At 51.5% G+C, this 17,500-nt stretch overlaps 1 protein-coding gene across 1 annotated transcript in view; it reads left to right on the top strand.

The window, feature by feature from the left end:
* The window catches only part of LOC134340651 (cytosolic 5'-nucleotidase 3-like), an 83,663-nt gene that overhangs the window by 57,192 nt on the left and 8,971 nt on the right, over positions 1 to 17,500 (top strand). The window contains exons 6-8 of the mRNA XM_063038106.1: positions 7,495 to 7,584; positions 9,016 to 9,178; positions 14,918 to 15,118. Coding sequence (XP_062894176.1) covers positions 7,495 to 7,584; positions 9,016 to 9,178; positions 14,918 to 15,118 — 454 coding nt within the window. The remainder of the gene's footprint in view (positions 1 to 7,494; positions 7,585 to 9,015; positions 9,179 to 14,917; positions 15,119 to 17,500) is intronic.

Genomic DNA, 17,500 nt, shown 5'->3' on the forward strand with positions numbered 1-17,500 from the left:
CCATACCAGCCAGTGATGCAGCCTGTCAGAATGCTCTCCACGGTGCATCTATAGAAGTTTTTGAGTGTATTAGTTGACATACCAAATCACTTCAAACTCCTAATGAAGTGTAACCACTGTCTTGCTTTCCTTATGACTACATCGATATGTTGGGACCAGGTTAGCTCCTCAGTGATCTTGACACCCAGGAATTTGAAACTGTTCGCTCTCTCCCCTTCTGATCCCTCTGTGAGGATTGGTTTGTGTATAGGGTAGGTTAGAAGGCACATGGCGAGCCTGCCTTGGTTCGTCGAGGAATTGAGTTCAGAAGTCAGGAGGTTATATTGCAACTTGGCTCTAGCTGGGCCGCATCTGGAGTATTCTGGTTCTGGTTGGCCCTCACTAGAGGAAGAAGGTCGGGGTTTTGGGGAGGGCGCAGAAGAGGTTCGCCAGGATGCTGCCTAGATTAGAGAGCGTGGGCTATAATGAGATTGGACAAACTTGGGTTGTTTTCTCTGGATTATCGGAGACTGACGGGAGATCTGAGGGAGGTTTATAAGATTATGAGAGGCATAGATAGAGTGGACAGAGAGTATCTGTTTCCCAGGGTTGAGATGTCTAACACTAGAGGGCACGCATTGAAGGTGAGAGGAACTTGGCCCTTTATCCTTGGAGCGACGGAGGATGAGAGGTGACCTGATTGAGGTGTACAAGATGATGAGAGGCATTGATCATGTGGATAGTCAGAGGACTTTTCCCAGGGCTGAAATGGCTAGCACAAGAGGGTACAGTTTTAAGGTGCTTGGAAGTAGGTACAGAGGGGATATCAGGGGTAAGTATTTTTTTTTACACAGAGTGGTGAGTGCGTGGAATGGGCTGCTGGTGACGGTGGTGGAGGCGGAAACGATAAGGTTTTTTAAGAGACTCCTGAATGGATACATGGAGCTTAGAAAAATAGAGGAATATGGGGAAGGCGAGTAATTTCTTTGGGAGGGACATGTTCGGCACAACTTTGTGGGCCGAAGGACCTGTATTGTGCTGTAGGTTTTCTATATTTCTATGAAAGGACAGACAGGAAGGCACAGGGTGCGGCTCTGTTGGTAAGAGATGGAATTGCATCTTTAGATAGAGGTGACATTGGGTTAGAGAAGGTCGGATCTTTGAGGGTGGAGTTGAGAAACTGCAGGGGTGAAGGAAAAACACATTATGGGAATCAGATATTGGCCTCCAAATAGTAGCCGAGATGTGGGGTTGAGATTGCAAAGGGAGATGGGAAGGGCATGTAATAAGGGTAATGACACAATTGTAATGGGGGACTTTAATATGCAAGGGGATTGGGAAGATCAGGTTGGTGTCGGATCGCAGGACAGGGAATTTGTTGGATGCCTATGAGATGGCTTTTTAGAGCAGCTTGTGTTTGAGCCTACTCGGGGAAAGGCTATCTTAGATTGGGTGTTGTGTAATAACCCAGATCTTATAAGGGAGCTTAATGTAGAGGAACCTTTAGGAGTCAGTGATCATAATATGATTGAATTCATACTGCACTTTGAGAGGGAGAGCATAACTTGCATGTAAGAGTATCACAATGGAATAAAGGGAATTACAGAGGCATGAGAGAGGAACTTGCCCAGGTGGAGGATACTGGTGAGGATGATGGCAGAGCAGAGTTGGCTGAAGTTTATGGGAATAATTCACAAGGCGCAGGATAGATATGTCCCACAGAAGAGATTGTTCTCATATGCCAGGGGTAGGCAACCGTGGCTGACAAAGGAAGTTAAGGACTGCATAAAAGCTAAGAAAAGGGCATATAAGGTAGCAAAAGTGAGTGGGAGGTTGGATGATTGGGAAGCTTTTAAAATCCAACAAAAGGCAACTAAAAAAGACAGAAGAAGGGAAAAGATGAAATACGAGGGCAAATTAGCCAATGATATAAAGTAGATACTAAAATGTTTAAAGTTACATAAAGAATAAAAGGGAGGTGAGAGTTGATATTGGACCACTGGGAAATGATGCTGGTGAGGTAGTAATGGGGGACAAAGAAATGGCAGATGAACTTAATGGGTAGTTTGCATCAGTCTTCACTGTGGAAGACACTAGCAGTGTGCCAGAGGTCTGTGAGTGTCCAGGAGCAGGAGTGAGTGCTATTGCTTAGAAGTCCCCATGCAATACTTCCAGAGGTTCACGAGGATGATTCCGGGGATGAAGCGGTTAACATATGAGGAGTGTCTGGCAGCTTTGGCCCTCGACTAACTGGAATTTAGAAAAATGCAGGGAGATCTTGTTGAAAACTACCAAATGTTGAAAGGACTAGATAGGTTGGATGTGGAGAGGATGTTCCCTTTAGTGGCGGAGTCTAGGACCAGAGGGAATGGATAGAGTGGATGTGGAGAGGATGTTTCCTATAGTGGGGGAGTCTAGGACCAGAGGGCACAGATAGAGTGGATGTGGAGAGGATGTTTCCTATAGTGGAGGAGTCTCGGACCAGAGGGCACAGATAGAGTGGACGTGGAGAGGATGTTCTCTATAGTGGGGGAAGTCTAGGGCCAGAGGACACAGATATAGTGGATGTGGAGAGGATGTTTCGTACAGTGGGGGAGTCTAGGACCAGAGGGCACAGACAGAGTGGATGTGGAAAGGGTGCTTCCTCTGGTGGGGGTATCCAGAACTGGAGGGCACAGCCTCAAATATGAAGGGTGTCCTTTTAGAATAGAAGTAAGGAGGAATTTTTTTTAGCCAGAGTATTAAATCTGTGGAATGCTCTGCCACAGACTGTGGTGGAGGCCAAGTCAGTGGGTATACTTGAAGCAGAAGTTGATAGATTCCTGATTGGTCAGGGTGTCAAGGGATATGGAGAGAGGGCAGGCGCATGGGGTTAAGTGGAATCCGGGATCAGCCATGATGAAATGGCGGAGCAGACTCGATGGGCTGAATGGCCTGATTCTGCGCAATTGTCTTATGGTCCTATGACCTGTACCTGGACCGTAGCCCTCCATACCTCTACCACCCATGTACCCATCCAAACTCCTCTTAAACATTGAACTTGACATCGCGTGCTCCACTTGCACTGGCAGCTCATTCCACACTCTCATGAACCTCTGAGTGAAGAAGTTTCCCCTCATGTTCCCTTAAACCTCACCTTTCACCCTTAACCCATGACCTCTGGTTATAGTCCCACCCAACCTCAGTAGAAAAAGCCTGCTTGTATTTGCCTTATTTTGTATATCTTTATCAAATCTCCTCTCAATCTTCTGTGTTCTAAAGAATACAGTCCTAACCTACTTAATCTTTCCCTGTAACTTGGGTCTTCCAGACCCGGCAACATCCTTCTAAAATTTCTCTGTACCTTTTCAAACTTGTTTACATCTGTCCTGCAGGTAGGTGACCAAAATTGCACACAATACTCCAAATTAGGCCTCACCAACATCTTATACAACTTCTACAGAACATCCCATCTCCTGTACTCAATACTTTGATTTATGAAGGCCAATGCACCAAAAGCTTTCTCTACGCCCCTATCTACCTGTGATGCCATTTTCAAGGAATTATGTACCTGTATTCCCAGATCCCTTTGTTCTAGTGCTCTCCTCAGTGCCCTACCGTTCATTGTGTAAGACCTACCCTGGTCGGTCCTACTGAAGTGCCACACCTCGCACTTGTCTGCGTTAAATTCCATCTCCTGTTTTTCAGCCCACTTTTCCAGCTGGTCCAGATTGCGCTGCAAGCCAGAATAGCCTTCCTCACTGTCCACTACTTCCCCAGTTTTGGTGTCATCTGCAAACTTGCTCATCCAGTTAACCACGTTATCATCCAAATCATCCAATACAGATGACAAACGACAATGGAGCCAGCACAGGTCCCTGCAGCACACCATGAGTCACAGGTCTCCAGTCAGAGAGGCAACCATCTACTACCGCTCTCTGGCTTCTCCCGTAAAGCCAATGTCTAATCCAATTTACTACCTCATCCTGAATGCCCAGTGACTGAATCTTCTTGACCAGTCTCCCATGCTGGACCTTGTCAAATGCCTTACTAAAGTCCAGGGAGACAACATCCACAGTCTTGCCTTGATCCACTTTTCTGGTAACTTCCTCAAAAAACTCTGCAAGTTTGGTTAAACTTGACCTACCATCCACAAACCCACCTTTAATCAGTCCCTGTCTATCCAAGTACTTGTATACCCAGTCCCTGAGAATACCTTCCAATAACCTTCCCGTAACTGATGTCAGACTCACTGGCCTACAATTTCCTGGTTTATCTTTAGAGCTTTTGTTGAACAGCGGAACTCCGTTGGCTCTGGTACATCTCCGGTGGATGAGGATGTTTTAAATATCTCTGCTGGGGCCCTGGCAATTTCTGCACCTGCCTCCTGCAGGGTCCGAGAGAACACCTTGTCAGGCCCTGGGGATTTATTCACCTTGGTTTGCCTCAGGACAGCAAACACCTCCTCCTCTACAGGGTCCATGAATTGATGCCACTTTTCCTCTCTTCTTTCGACTCTGTGTCCGTCTTCCGAGTAAATGGGGATGCAAAGAGTTCATTTCAGATCTCCCCCACCTGTTTTGGCTCCGCACGTGGATTACCATCCTGGTCTTCCAGAGGACCAGTTTTGTCCCTCGCAATCCTCTTGCTCTGAACATATCTATAGAATTCCTTAGGATTCTCCTTCGCCTGGTCTGCGAGAGCTACCTCGTGCCTTCTTTTAGCCATGTGGTCTACATGGATCTTAGCAAGGCATTTGACAAGGTCCCCCATGAGAGACTCATCCGGAAAGTGAGGCATGGGATCAGTGGAACCTTGGCTGTTTGGACAAAAAAATTGGCTTACAGGAAGAACGATGCTGAGGATGTTCTACGAGTCTGTGGTGGCCAGTGCGATCATGTTGTGTGCTGGGGCAGCAGGCTGAGGGTAGCAGACACTAACAGAATCAAGAAACTCATTCGTAAGGCCAGTGATGTTGTGGGGATGGAACTGGACTCTCTGACGGTGGTGTCTGAAAAGAGGATGCTGTCCAAGTTGCATGCCATCTTGGACAATGTCTCCCATCCACTACATAATGGACTGGGTGGGCACAAGAGTACATTCAGCCAGAGACTCATTCCACCGAGATGCAGCACAGAGCGTCATAGGAAGTCATTCCTGCCTGTGGCCATCAAACTTTACAACTCCTCCCTTGGAGGGTCAGACACCCTGAGCCGATAGGCTGGTCCTGGACTTATTTCCTGGCATAATTTACGTGTTACTATTTAATTATTTATGGTTTTATTACTATTTAATTATTTATGGTGCAACTGTAACGAAAACCAATTTCACTCGGGCTATGACTATGAAAGCAGAGGGTTGCAGTGGAAGGAAAGTATTCTGCCTGGAGGTCGGTGACTGGTGGAGTGTCGCAAGGATCTGTCCTGGGACCCCTGCTCTTTGTGATTTTTATAAATGACCTGGATGAAGAGGTGGAAGGATGAATAAGTTTGCGGATAACACAAAGATTGGAGGAGTTGTGGATGGAGCTGTAGATTGTCGAAGGTTACAAGAGGATATAGACAGGATGCAGAGTTGGGCAGAAAAGTGGTGGATGGAGTTCAATCCGGATAAGTGTGAGGTGATGCACTTTGGAAGGACAAGCCAGAAGGCTGAGTACAGGGTTAATGGTCGGTTACTTAAGCATGTGGATGAACAGAGGGACCTTGGGGTTCAAATCCATACATCCCTCAAGGTCGCTGCACAGGTTGATAGGATAGTTAAGAAGGCCTATGGGATGCTAGGCTTCATTAATAGGGGGATTGAGTTCAAGAGTAGAGAGGTCATGTTGCAACTCTACAAATCTCTGGTGAGACCACACTTAGAGTATTGTGTTCAGTTCTGGTCACCTCATTATAGGAAGGATGTGGAAGCTATGGAGAGGATGCAGAGGAGATTTACCAGGATGTTGCCTGGATTGGAAAACAAGTTTTATGAGGCAAGGTTAGCAGAGCTGGGACTTTTCTCTTTGGAGCGTAGAAGGATGAGAGGGGACTTGATAGAGGTCTACAAGATTATGAGAGGCATAGATAGGGTGGATAGCCAGTACCTGTTTCCCAGGGCATGAATAGCAAACACCAGAGGGCGTATGTACAAAGTTATGGGAGGGAAGTTTAGGGGAGACATCAGGGGTAAGTTTTTTACACAAAGGGTTGTGGGTGCCTGGAATGACTTGCCAGGGATGGTGGTGGAGGCTAAAACATGAGGGGTATTTAAGAACCTCTTGGACAGGCACATGGATGAAGGAAAAATAGAGGATTACAGGGTAGTGTAGGTTTAGTACTTTTTTTAAAGGAATATATGGGCCGAAACAACATCAAGGGCCGAAGGGCCTGTACTGTGCTGTAGTATTCTAGTGTCTAGACCTCCTGATTTATTTCTTAAGTGTTCTCTTGCATTTCTTGTATTCTCTAAACACCTCATTTGTTCCCACTTGTCCATACCTTCTATGCAGCTTCTCTTTTTCTCTTAACCAGGGCCTCATTATCTTTTGAAAACCAAGGTTCCCTGCTCTTGTTATCGTCACCTTTTATTCTGACAGGCACGTACAAAATTACACTCCTGAAGGCCTCCCACTTACCAAGTACTCCTTTGCCAGAAAACAGGCTGCCCCAATCCACACGTGACAGTTCCTTTCTGATACCGTCAAAATTGGCCTTTCTCCGGTTTAGAACCTCAGCCTAGGGACCAGGCCTGTCTTTTGGCTGCATCACCATCTGGTGTGGGGTGGGGGGGGGGGTGTCACTACACAGGACTGAGGTAAACTGCAGAAAGTTGTGAACTCAGTCAGCTCCATCACGGGCACCGGCCTCTCCAGCATCCTGGACGTCTTCAAGGGGCGATGCTTCAAAAAGGCAGCGTCCATCATTAAGGACCCCCACCAGCCAGGACGTGCCCTCTTCTCATTGCTACCATCAGGGAGGAGGTACAGGAGCCTGAAGACACACACTCAACGATTCAGGAACAGCTTCTTCCCCTCCGCCATCAGGGAGGAGGTACAGGAGCCTGAAGACACACACTCAACAATTCAGGAACAGCTTCTTCCCCTCTGCCATCAGGGAGGAGGTACAGGAGCCTGAAGACACACACTCAACGATTCAGGAACAGCTTCTTCCCCTCTGCCATCAGGGAGGAGGTACAGGAGCCTGAAGACACACACTCAACGATTCAGGAACAGCTTCTTCCCCTCTGCCATCCGATTTCTGAATGGACACTGAACCCAATTCACGGTTTCTTTTCCTCTCTACGATTGTACAGCTGTCCGCAAAGTCGACAGCTTTCACGAGGCGAGCAGAGAGTTGTAATCTTGGCCACCCACCACCCCCCCACGACTCTCCTCCTGACAAGCGAGAAAAATAAATCTTTTTGGCCGGTGAATGGGGATGTGCACGAGCAGGTGGGGTGGCTCTCCCCGTCCACCTGGCAGCGGGGGCCAGGAGCTGGGGGGGGGGGTCGGGGATGACCGGCAGGTAACTAAGCTCCTCCTTCCCTTGGCAGGTGGACCACGACCCACAACCTGCTGGTGGAACAGAAGATCAGGAAGGAAAAGCTGCTGGAGATTGTGCGGGAGTCGGGCGTAGAGCTGAGGTAACGGAGCAGGTGGCCCCCGCGCGTCCCGTCCCCGGTGCAACTTGGCTAAGTGGTAATGGAGGCAAACGTAACGTTAGCGTTCTTCTCGAGAGAAACACAACATGACAGGTGAAACCGGGAGGGGACAGGGTGAAGTAAAGAGCTGGGAAGTTGATTGGTGAAAGAGGTACAGGGCTGGAGAAGGGCAGAGTCTGATAGGAGAGGACAGAAGGCCATGGAAGAATGAAAAGGCGGGAGGGGGAGCACCAGAAGGAAGTGATGGGCAGGCAAAGTGATATGGGGAGGGAGGGAAAGGAGAGATGGGGAATGGTGAAGGGTGAAAGTATATTTACAGGTGTCCCCCGCTTTTTGAATGTTCGCTTTACGAAACCTCACTGTTACGAAAGACCTACATTAGTACAGTATTATCGAAGTACGTAAATGTCGATGTATACAACCCTGAGATTCATTATTTTGTGGGCATTAGCAGAAGTTCGAGAAATCCATGTTCATGCCATCAGGTTGGAGGCTGCCCAAGGTGTTAGCCCTCCAACCTGAGTGTGGCCTCGTCACGACAGTAGAGGAGGCCATGGGCTGACATGTTGGAATGGGAGTGGGAAGTGGAATTAAAATGGGTGGCCATTGCGAGATCTCGTAATAACCATCTGGATATAAGATCTTACAGGGTAAACTAGCAAGAACAACCTATTGAATAGACATACCGATTCCAAACACATATAGCTTACAAAAAAGTGAAAAGCACCAGAAATGTGCTGAATGAAAAGAGGAAATTGAAAGACTATGGAATATGAACATTGTCGCAGCAGTAATATCTACAACTGGTGTCATTCCAAAGGCACTACACAATATCATTAAACAATTCGGGTGGCACAGTAAATCTTCGGAAAGCCACAATACTAAACACCACTGGATTAGTCCGAAAGTTCAGAGCGATTGAGGGATGAGTGTGATTGGCTATGCCCATCCCTCAGGTTTGACCAGCTCGAGCTGAGAAAAAATGTCCTCAAATATTTACAGTATTAATAAATAAATAAGCAATAAATATCGAGAACATGAGATGAAGAGTCCTTGAAAGCGAGTCCTTTGGTTGTGGGAACGGTTCAGTGATGGGGTGAGTGAAGTCATGGTTCAGGAGCCTGATGGTTGGAGGGTGGGTAATAGCTGTCCTGGGGAGTTATGGGGTTGGGTTAGGGTTTAGGGAAAGGGATGAGGTCAGGGCACTAACTGAGGGAGTTGGTGCTCAGAGACCGACTCGGAGGTGATGACCGGTGAGCCCCAGGTGGCAGGAACGCGGAGATCGTGATGGGGTGCAGTCCAGTCCCATCCTTGTGTTTCTCTGCCGGGATCTGGGGCTGGATCTGGGGCGTATCTCCACCCCCTCCCCCGCCACACCCCCGCAGACTGTGACACCGCCCCATTCTCTTGCAGGGAAGGGTACGAGATCTTCTTCCAACAACTCCACAAGTGCAAAGTCCCCGTCTTCATTTTCTCCGCCGGCCTGGGCGACGTCCTGGAGGAAATAATTCGGCAGGCTGACATCTACTACCAGAACGTCACCGTGGTTTCTAATTTCATGGACTTCGATGACAGCGTGAGTGCAAACCGACCACCACAAGGACCACAGCGGTGAGGGCTGCTGGCGGAAACTCACCTTTAATCATACTTCCCGTTCGGTCCGCGTCCTCCTCGACAGTCGCGATGAGAATCGCTCTCTAGTTACAGGAGAAAAAATCCACATACCCCGCTCCTGGGCCCCTATCCCCTGCAAGTGGACAAAGGGTTACCTCTGCCCTTACATCTCCTCCCTTGCCCACCACTAAATGGTCCTTCCAGCAACGCCACCTGCGAATCTGCTGACGACTGTCCGGTGGCTCCCGATGTGTCCCCCCCCGCTCAACATTGGTGAGACCTGTCGTAAATTGGGGGGGGGGGTTGTTGGTGGGGGTGGGGGAAACTGCTTTGTCGAGTGCCATGGTCAGTCTGTACTTTGTCCTGTTCACCCCCCCCCCACCACCATTTGGTGACCCAGACCGTGGTCAGTCTGTACTTTGTCCCCCTCACCACCACACCCAAACGGTGACCCAGACCGTGGTCAGACTGTACTTTGTCCCGTCCCCCCCGCCCACACGGTGACCCAGACTGTGGTCAGTCTGTACTTTGTCCCCCTCCCCCCCCACACGGTGACCCAGACCTCGGTCAGTCCCGTCCCCCCACCCCACGGTGACCCAGACCGTGGTCAGTTTGTACTTTGTCCCCCTCACCCCACCCCACACAGTGACCCAGACCATGGTCAGTCTGTACTTTGCCCCCTCACCCCCTCACACACGGTGACCCAGACCTTAGTCAGTCTGTACTTTGTCCCCTTCACACCACCCCCCCCAACACGGTGACCCAGACCTTGGTCAGACTGTACTTTGTCCCCCTCACCCCCTCACACGGTGACCCAGACCGTGGTCAGTGTGTACTTTAACCCCCTCCCCTCCCACCCGGTGACCCAGACCGCGGTCAGTTTGTACTTTGTCCCCCTTCACACCACCCCCCCCAACACGGTGACCCAGACCGTAGTCAGTCTGTACTTTGTCCCCCCCCGCACACGGTGACCCAGACCGTGGTCAGTCTGTACTTTGTCCCCCCCCCCGCACGGTGACCCAGACCATAGTCAGTCTGTACTTTGTCCCCCCCCCCCGCACACGGTGACCTAGACCGTGGTCAGTCTGTACTTTGTCCCGTTCCCCCCCCCCACACGGTGACCCAGACCTTGGTCAGACTGTACTTTGTCCCCCTCACCCCCTCACACGGTGACCCAGACCGTGGTCAGTGTGTACTTTATCCCCCTCCCCTCCCACCCGGTGACCCAGACCGCGGTCAGTTTGTACTTTGTCCCCCTTCACACCACCCCCCCCAACACGGTGACCCAGACCTTGGTCAGACTGTACTTTGTCCCCCTCACCCCCTCACACGGTGACCCAGACCGTGGTCAGTCTGTACTTTGTCCCATTCCCCCCCCCCACACGGTGACCCAGACCGTGGTCAGTCTGTACTTTGTCCCCCTCCCCCCCCCACGGTGACCCAGACCGTGGTCAGTCTGTACTTTTTCCCTCCCCGCACACGGTGACCCAGACTGTGGTCAGTCTGTATTTTGTCCCGTTCCCCCCCACACGGTGACCCAGACCGTGGTCAGTCTGTACTTTGTCCCCCTCCCCCCCCAACGGTGACCCAGACCTTGGTCAGTCTGTACTTTGTCCTGTTCACCCCTCCCACCACCATTTGGTGACCCAGACCGTGGTCAGACTGTACTTTATCCCGTCCCCCCCGCCCACACGGTGACCCAGACTGTGGTCAGTCTGTACTTTGTCCCCCTCCCCCCCCACACGGTGACCCAGACCTCGGTCAGTCCCGTCCCCCCACCCCACGGTGACCCAGACCGTGGTCAGTTTGTACTTTGTCCCCCTCACCCCACCCCACACAGTGACCCAGACCATGGTCAGTCTGTACTTTGCCCCCTCACCCCCTCACACACGGTGACCCAGACCTTAGTCAGTCTGTACTTTGTCCCCTTCACACCACCCCCCCCAACACGGTGACCCAGACCTTGGTCAGACTGTACTTTGTCCCCCTCACCCCCTCACACGGTGACCCAGACCGTGGTCAGTGTGTACTTTAAACCCCTCCCCTCCCACCCGGTGACCCAGACCGCGGTCAGTTTGTACTTTGTCCCCCTTCACACCACCCCCCCCAACACGGTGACCCAGACCGTAGTCAGTCTGTACTTTGTCCCCCCCCGCACCCCCGCACACGGTGACCCAGACCGTGGTCAGTCTGTACTTTGTCCCCCCCCCCGCACGGTGACCCAGACCGTAGTCAGTCTGTACTTTGTCCCCCCCCACCGCATACGGTGACCCAGACCGTGGTCAGTCTGTACTTTGTCCCGTTTCCCCCCCCCCACACGGTGACCCAGACCTTGGTCAGACTGTACTTTGTCCCCCTCACCCCCTCACACGGTGACCCAGACCGTGGTCAGTGTGTACTTTATCCCCCTCCCCTCCCACCCGGTGACCCAGACCGCGGTCAGTTTGTACTTTGTCCCCCTTCACACCACCCCCCCCAACACGGTGACCCAGACCTTGGTCAGACTGTACTTTGTCCCCCTCACCCCCTCACACGGTGACCCAGACCGTGGTCAGTCTGTACTTTGTCCCATTCCCCCCCCCACACGGTGACCCAGACCGTGGTCAGTCTGTACTTTGTCCCCCTCCCCCCCCCACGGTGACCCAGACCGTGGTCAGTCTGTACTTTTTCCCTCCCCGCACACGGTGACCCAGACTGTAGTCAGTCTGTATTTTGTCCCGTTTCCCCCCCCACACGGTGACCCAGACCGTGGTCAGTCTGTACTTTGTCCCCCTCCCCCCCCAACGGTGACCCAGACCTTGGTCAGTCTGTACTTTGTCCCGTCCCCCCCCCAACGGTGACCCAGACCGTGGTCAGTCTGTACTTTGTCCCATTCCGCCTATCCCTCCACACGGTGACCCAGACCGTGGTCAGTCTGTACCTTGTCCCGTTCCCCCCCCCACACGGTGACCCAGACCGTGGTCAGTCTGTACTTTGCCCCCTTCACCCCCCCCCAACACGGTGACCCAGACCGTGGTCAGTCTGTACTTTGTGCCATCCCCCCGCACCCGGTGACCCAGACCGTGGTCAGTCTGTACTTTGTCCCATTCCGCCTATCCCCCCACACGGTGACCCAGACCGTGGTCAGTCTGTACCTTGTCCCGTTCCCCCCCCACACGGTGACCCAGACCGTGGTCAGTCTGTACTTTGTCCCCTTCACCCCCCTCCCAACACGGTGACCCAGACCGTGGTCAGACTGTACTTTGTCCCCCTCACCCCCCCGCCTCCACACGGTGATCCAGACAGCAGTCAGTTTATAGTTCTCGCCGCTAATTCTGTCCAGAATGTGGACATTGGAGCGTGACCCCCCCCACCTCCCGTGGGTGTGAGCAAGGGTGAACGATTGGGTCACGTTGGTGTTGAGGGATCCAGGTGTCTCTGGAAACGGGAGGAGTACAGGCAGGTGGCAGTTGAGACCAGGTGAGGGGGTAGGAGGGGTGGGTGAGGAGGGAGTGGAAGAGGGAAAGGATGAGGAGGGAGGAATATATATATGTGTTTCCACTATAGGAAACATCTTTTGCACATCCACTCTATCTGTGCCCTCTGGTCCTAGACTCCCCCACTACAGAAAATGTCCTCTCCACATCCACTCTATCTGTGTCCTCTGGTCCTAGACTGCCCCACTATAGGAAACATCCTCTCCACATCCACTCTATCTGTGTCCTCTGGTCCTAGACTCCCCCATTATAGGAAACATGCTCTCCACATCCACTCTAACTGTGTCCTCTGGTTCTAGAGTCCCCCCACGATAGGAAACATCCTCTCCACATCCACTGTTTTGAGACCTTTCAACCCCCAGTAGGTTTCAGTGAGATCTCCTCTCATTGGGTACAGGTCTAGAGCCATCAATCTTTCCTCATACGACAAGCCTCTCATTCCCGTGGCTCCTCTGGACCCTGTCCAATGTCAGCCCATCCTTTCTTGGATAAGGGGCTTAAAACTGCTCACAACACTCCAAGTGAGTTCTCACCAGTGCCTTACCAAGCCTCAGCATTACATCCTTGCTCTTATACTCTTAATGCTCTCGAAATGAATGCCAGCATCGCCTTTGCCTCCGCCCGCAAGTTGACCTTCAGGGTCGCCATTTTGCCACCTGCTGATCCCCACGGGGCTGAATCCAGGTTTCCCTTCCCTGAACGGGGAACGTCCCGTGCCTGACTTTATTGGACGCGAGGAGGCTGATTCACGGGCAGCCACCGCCCGGCGCTGGACAGGTCGGGCTCGGGGGTCCAGCGGCACGGAGTGCGAGACGGTCTGGGGCGGGTGACCCTTTCCGGGAGCAGGGCGCCGGCCGGCCGTGGTATCGCTCCTGGGTTCCGTGGAACTCACAAGTCCCTCCAGCACCAGGAAGGCGATGCTCCCCGAGAGAGGGGGCATTAAAAATAGGAGGGGTGCAGGTCACAGTCTGTAGCCTGGGCTAGAGAAGTTTAAGACCACTCTTCCTTCAGTTAGTCCTGACGAAGGATCTCGGCCTGAAACGTCGACTGTACCTCTTCCTAGAGATGCTGCGTTCACCAGCAACTTTGATGTGTGTTGCTTTAAGACGAGGGCATAGTTTTAATTTAATTTAGTTTTTTTTATGAGGAGAGACATCACAGTAACAGGCGCTCTCGGCCCAATAACCCAATTACACCGAGTGGTTAATTAATAGACAATAGACAATAGGTGCAGGAGTAGGCCATTCGGCCCTTCGAGCCAGCACCGCCATTCACTGTGATCATGGCTGATCATTCACAATCAGTATCCAGTTCCTGCCTTATCCCCATAACCTTTGATTCCGCTATCATTAAGAGCTCTATCCATTTCTTTCTTGAAAGCATCCAGAGACTTGGCCTCCGCAGCCTTCTGGGGCAGAGCATTCCATATATCCACCACTCTCTGAGTGAAAAAGTTATTCCTCAACTTCGTTCTAAATGGCCTACCCCTTATCTTTAAACTGTGGCCTCTGGTTCTGAACTCCCCCCAACATCGGGAACATGATTCCTGCCTCCAGTGTGTCCAATCCCTTAATACTCTCATATGTTTCAATCAGATCCCCTCTCATCCTTCTAAATTCCAGTGTATACAAGCCCAGTCGCTCCAATCTTTCAACATATGACAGTTTACGAATGTAGGAGGAAATGTATCTTTTTAATTAAAATTGGGTTTCTTTGTTTCTTGGCTGATGTAAGGAGACGAATCTCAAAAGGCTGTGTATAGGCTCCGGTAATAAATGTGCTTTTAATTTCGAAACCCCGTGCGCCCGGTGGAAAGCCAAGGCGTTCGCGTCGGGAGAGCGCGCAGGGTCCTCAGAGGCGGCGTGGCGGGAATCGAACCGGGGCCGCTGGCGCTGAACTAGTGTCCCGCTGCCTCCCCGCTAGTCCCAGTCGGGAGGGGGGCAATGACGGAGCGGCAGTGACTTTATTCCGCGTGACGTGGACGGCTTCGGGGAGAGGTGGTCCGAGAGGCGTTCGGAATGAGGGTCGGGCGGCCTGGCTGAGGAGTGCGAGAGGGGGCAGCCCCACGCTCCAGGGATCGTGTTTTTTCCCACCTTCCCAGATCGCGTGAGAAACGAGCGCGGCGTCCCGGGATTTGGAAGGCCCGGTGGCGGTGGTGGGCCGGGGTGGGGGGCGACCCTTCTTGTTCCCCGGTGTGGTCAGGCGCTGGTTTCTGTCCCGCACAGGGCTACCTGAGAGGCTTCAAAGGCGATCTGATCCACATTTACAACAAAGGAGGAGCAGTCCTGCAGGACACCGACTACTTCCGGCACCGGACGGGCTGCAGCAACATCATCCTCCTCGGGGACTCGCTCGGGGACCTCCGAATGTCGGAAGGGGTCCAGAATCTGGAGAATATCCTGAGAATCGGGTTCTTGAATAACCAGGTGAGCAGAGACTGGGTGGGTGGGGGTGGTTGGTGAGGGTCACATAACCTGCGGAACTGCTTGGGGGAAGGGGGGCCAGCACGGGAGCGTAACGCTTTACAGCGCCGACAATCGGGGTTCAGTCTCCTCCCCCCCCCCCCCGTCGCCTGTAGGAAGTTTGTCTGATCTCCCCGTGACCATGAAGGTTTCCACCCAAGTCCCAAAGGGTTAGGGTTAGAGAATCGTGGGCATCGAGCTATGTTGGGATTGGAGGCGCCGTGGCACTTGCGTCCCCCCTGCCCACCTCCCCGGACATCCTCGGACAGCGCCGGTCGCTGCAAACGACTCATTTCACCGTAAACTTCAATATGCATGTGACGAGTAAAGCTAATCTTTAATCTTAAAAGTGACGGGTTATTCCTTCAAGAGAGAGATTAGGGTTAGGGTTAGACAAAAAGATGTTGGTTTAAAAACAAGGTTAAATAAATCGATTTCTATAGAAAACCTACAGCACCATACAGGCCCTTCGGCCCACAAAGCTGTGCCGAACATGTCCTGACCTTAGAAATTACTAGGGTTACCCATAATAGCCCTCTAATTTTCTTAGCTCCATATTTCTGTCCAGGACTCTCTTAAAAGACCCTGTCGTTTCCGCCTCCATCACCGTCACCAGCAGCCCATTCCACGCACTCACCACTCTCTGCGTAAAAAAAACATCTCCTCTGTACCTACTCCCCAGCACCTTAAAACTGTGCCCTCTTGTGCTAGCCATTTCAGCCCTGGGAAAAAGCCTCTGACTATCCACACGATCAATGCCTCTCATCATCTTGTACACCTCTATCAGGTCACCTCTCATCCTCCGTCGCTCCCAGGAGAAAAGGCCGAGTTCACTGATTTCCCATAAGGCATGCTCCCCAATCCAGGCAGCATCCTTGTAAATCTCCTCTGCACCCTTTCTATGGTTTCCACGTCCTTCCTGTAGTGAGGTGACCAGAACTGAGCACAGAACTCCAAGTGGGGTCTGACCAGGGTCCTATATAGCTGCAACATTGACTCTCAGCTCTTAAACTCAATCCCACGATTGATGAAGGCCAATACACCGTATGCTTTCTTAACCACAGAGTCAACATGCGTAGCAGCTTTGAGTGTCCTATGGACTCGGACCCCAAAATCCCTCTGATCCTCAAGAGTTTTATCATTAATACTATATTCTGCCATCATATTTGACCTACCAAAATGAACCACCTCACACTTATCTGGATTGAACTCCATCTGCCACTTCTCAGCCCAGTTTTGCATCCAATCAATGTCCCACTGTAACCTCTGACAGCCCCCCACACTATCCACAACACCCCCAATCTTTGTGTTATCAGCAAATTTACTAACCCATCCCTCCACTTCCTCATCCAGGTCATTTATAAAAATCACAAAGAGTCGGGGTCCCAGAACATATCCCTGAGGCACACGACTGGTCACTGACCTCCTTGCAGAATATGACCCGTCTACAACCACTCTTTGCCTTCTGTGGGCAAGCCAGTTCTGGATCCACAAAGCAACGTCCCCTTGGATCCCTATCGTATCTGCCTCCACTATCATTGCCGGCAGCCCATTCCACGCACTCACCACGCTCTGAGTAAAAAACTTACCCCTGACATCTCCTCTGCACCTGCTCCCCAGCACCTTAAACCTGTGTCTTCCTGTGGCAACCATTTCAGTCCTGGGAAAAAGCCTTTGACTATCCACACAATCAATGCCTCTCATCATCTTATACACCTCTATCAGGTCACCTCTCATCCTCCGTCGCTCCAAGGAGAAAAGGCCAAGTTCACTCAATCTGTTCTCATAAGGCATGCCCCCCAATCCAGGCAGCATCCTTGTAAATCTCCTCTGCACCCTTTCTATGGTTTCCACATCCTTCCTGTAGTGAGGCGACCAGAACTGAGCACAGTACTCCAAGTGGGGTCTGACCAGGGTCCTCTCGGCTCCAAACTCAATCCCCCCATTTTTGAAGGCCAATGCACCGTTTGATTTCGAGCTGGCTTTTAAAAGTGTCAGCTGAATTTGCATCCCTTGTAGTCTTAGGGATTGAATTCCACAGTTTGGGGGCGTAGTTCGAAACAAAAAACCCAGACCTTCCAATGATCTGTTGAGGGAGAATATGGTTTAAAATTTAAGAGGCCGACGGAAAAAGACCTGAGAGCTCGAGCAGGGTTATAAAAGGAAGGTGATTCTGTGATGTACTCCAGTCCCGGACTCTTAAGGGTTTTAAAAACAGGAAGGAGAACTTTACAATCAATTCAGCAAGAGACAGGGAGCCGCCGCGGAGTGGCTGGGACGGGAATGATGTGCTCCCTCATCCTGGAAAAAAGTGCAGCAGCGAAGTTCCGATAAAGATTAGATTTG

The sequence above is a fragment of the Mobula hypostoma genome, chromosome X1 (genome assembly GCF_963921235.1).
Source record: "Mobula hypostoma chromosome X1, sMobHyp1.1, whole genome shotgun sequence".
NCBI lineage: Eukaryota > Metazoa > Chordata > Chondrichthyes > Myliobatiformes > Myliobatidae > Mobula > Mobula hypostoma.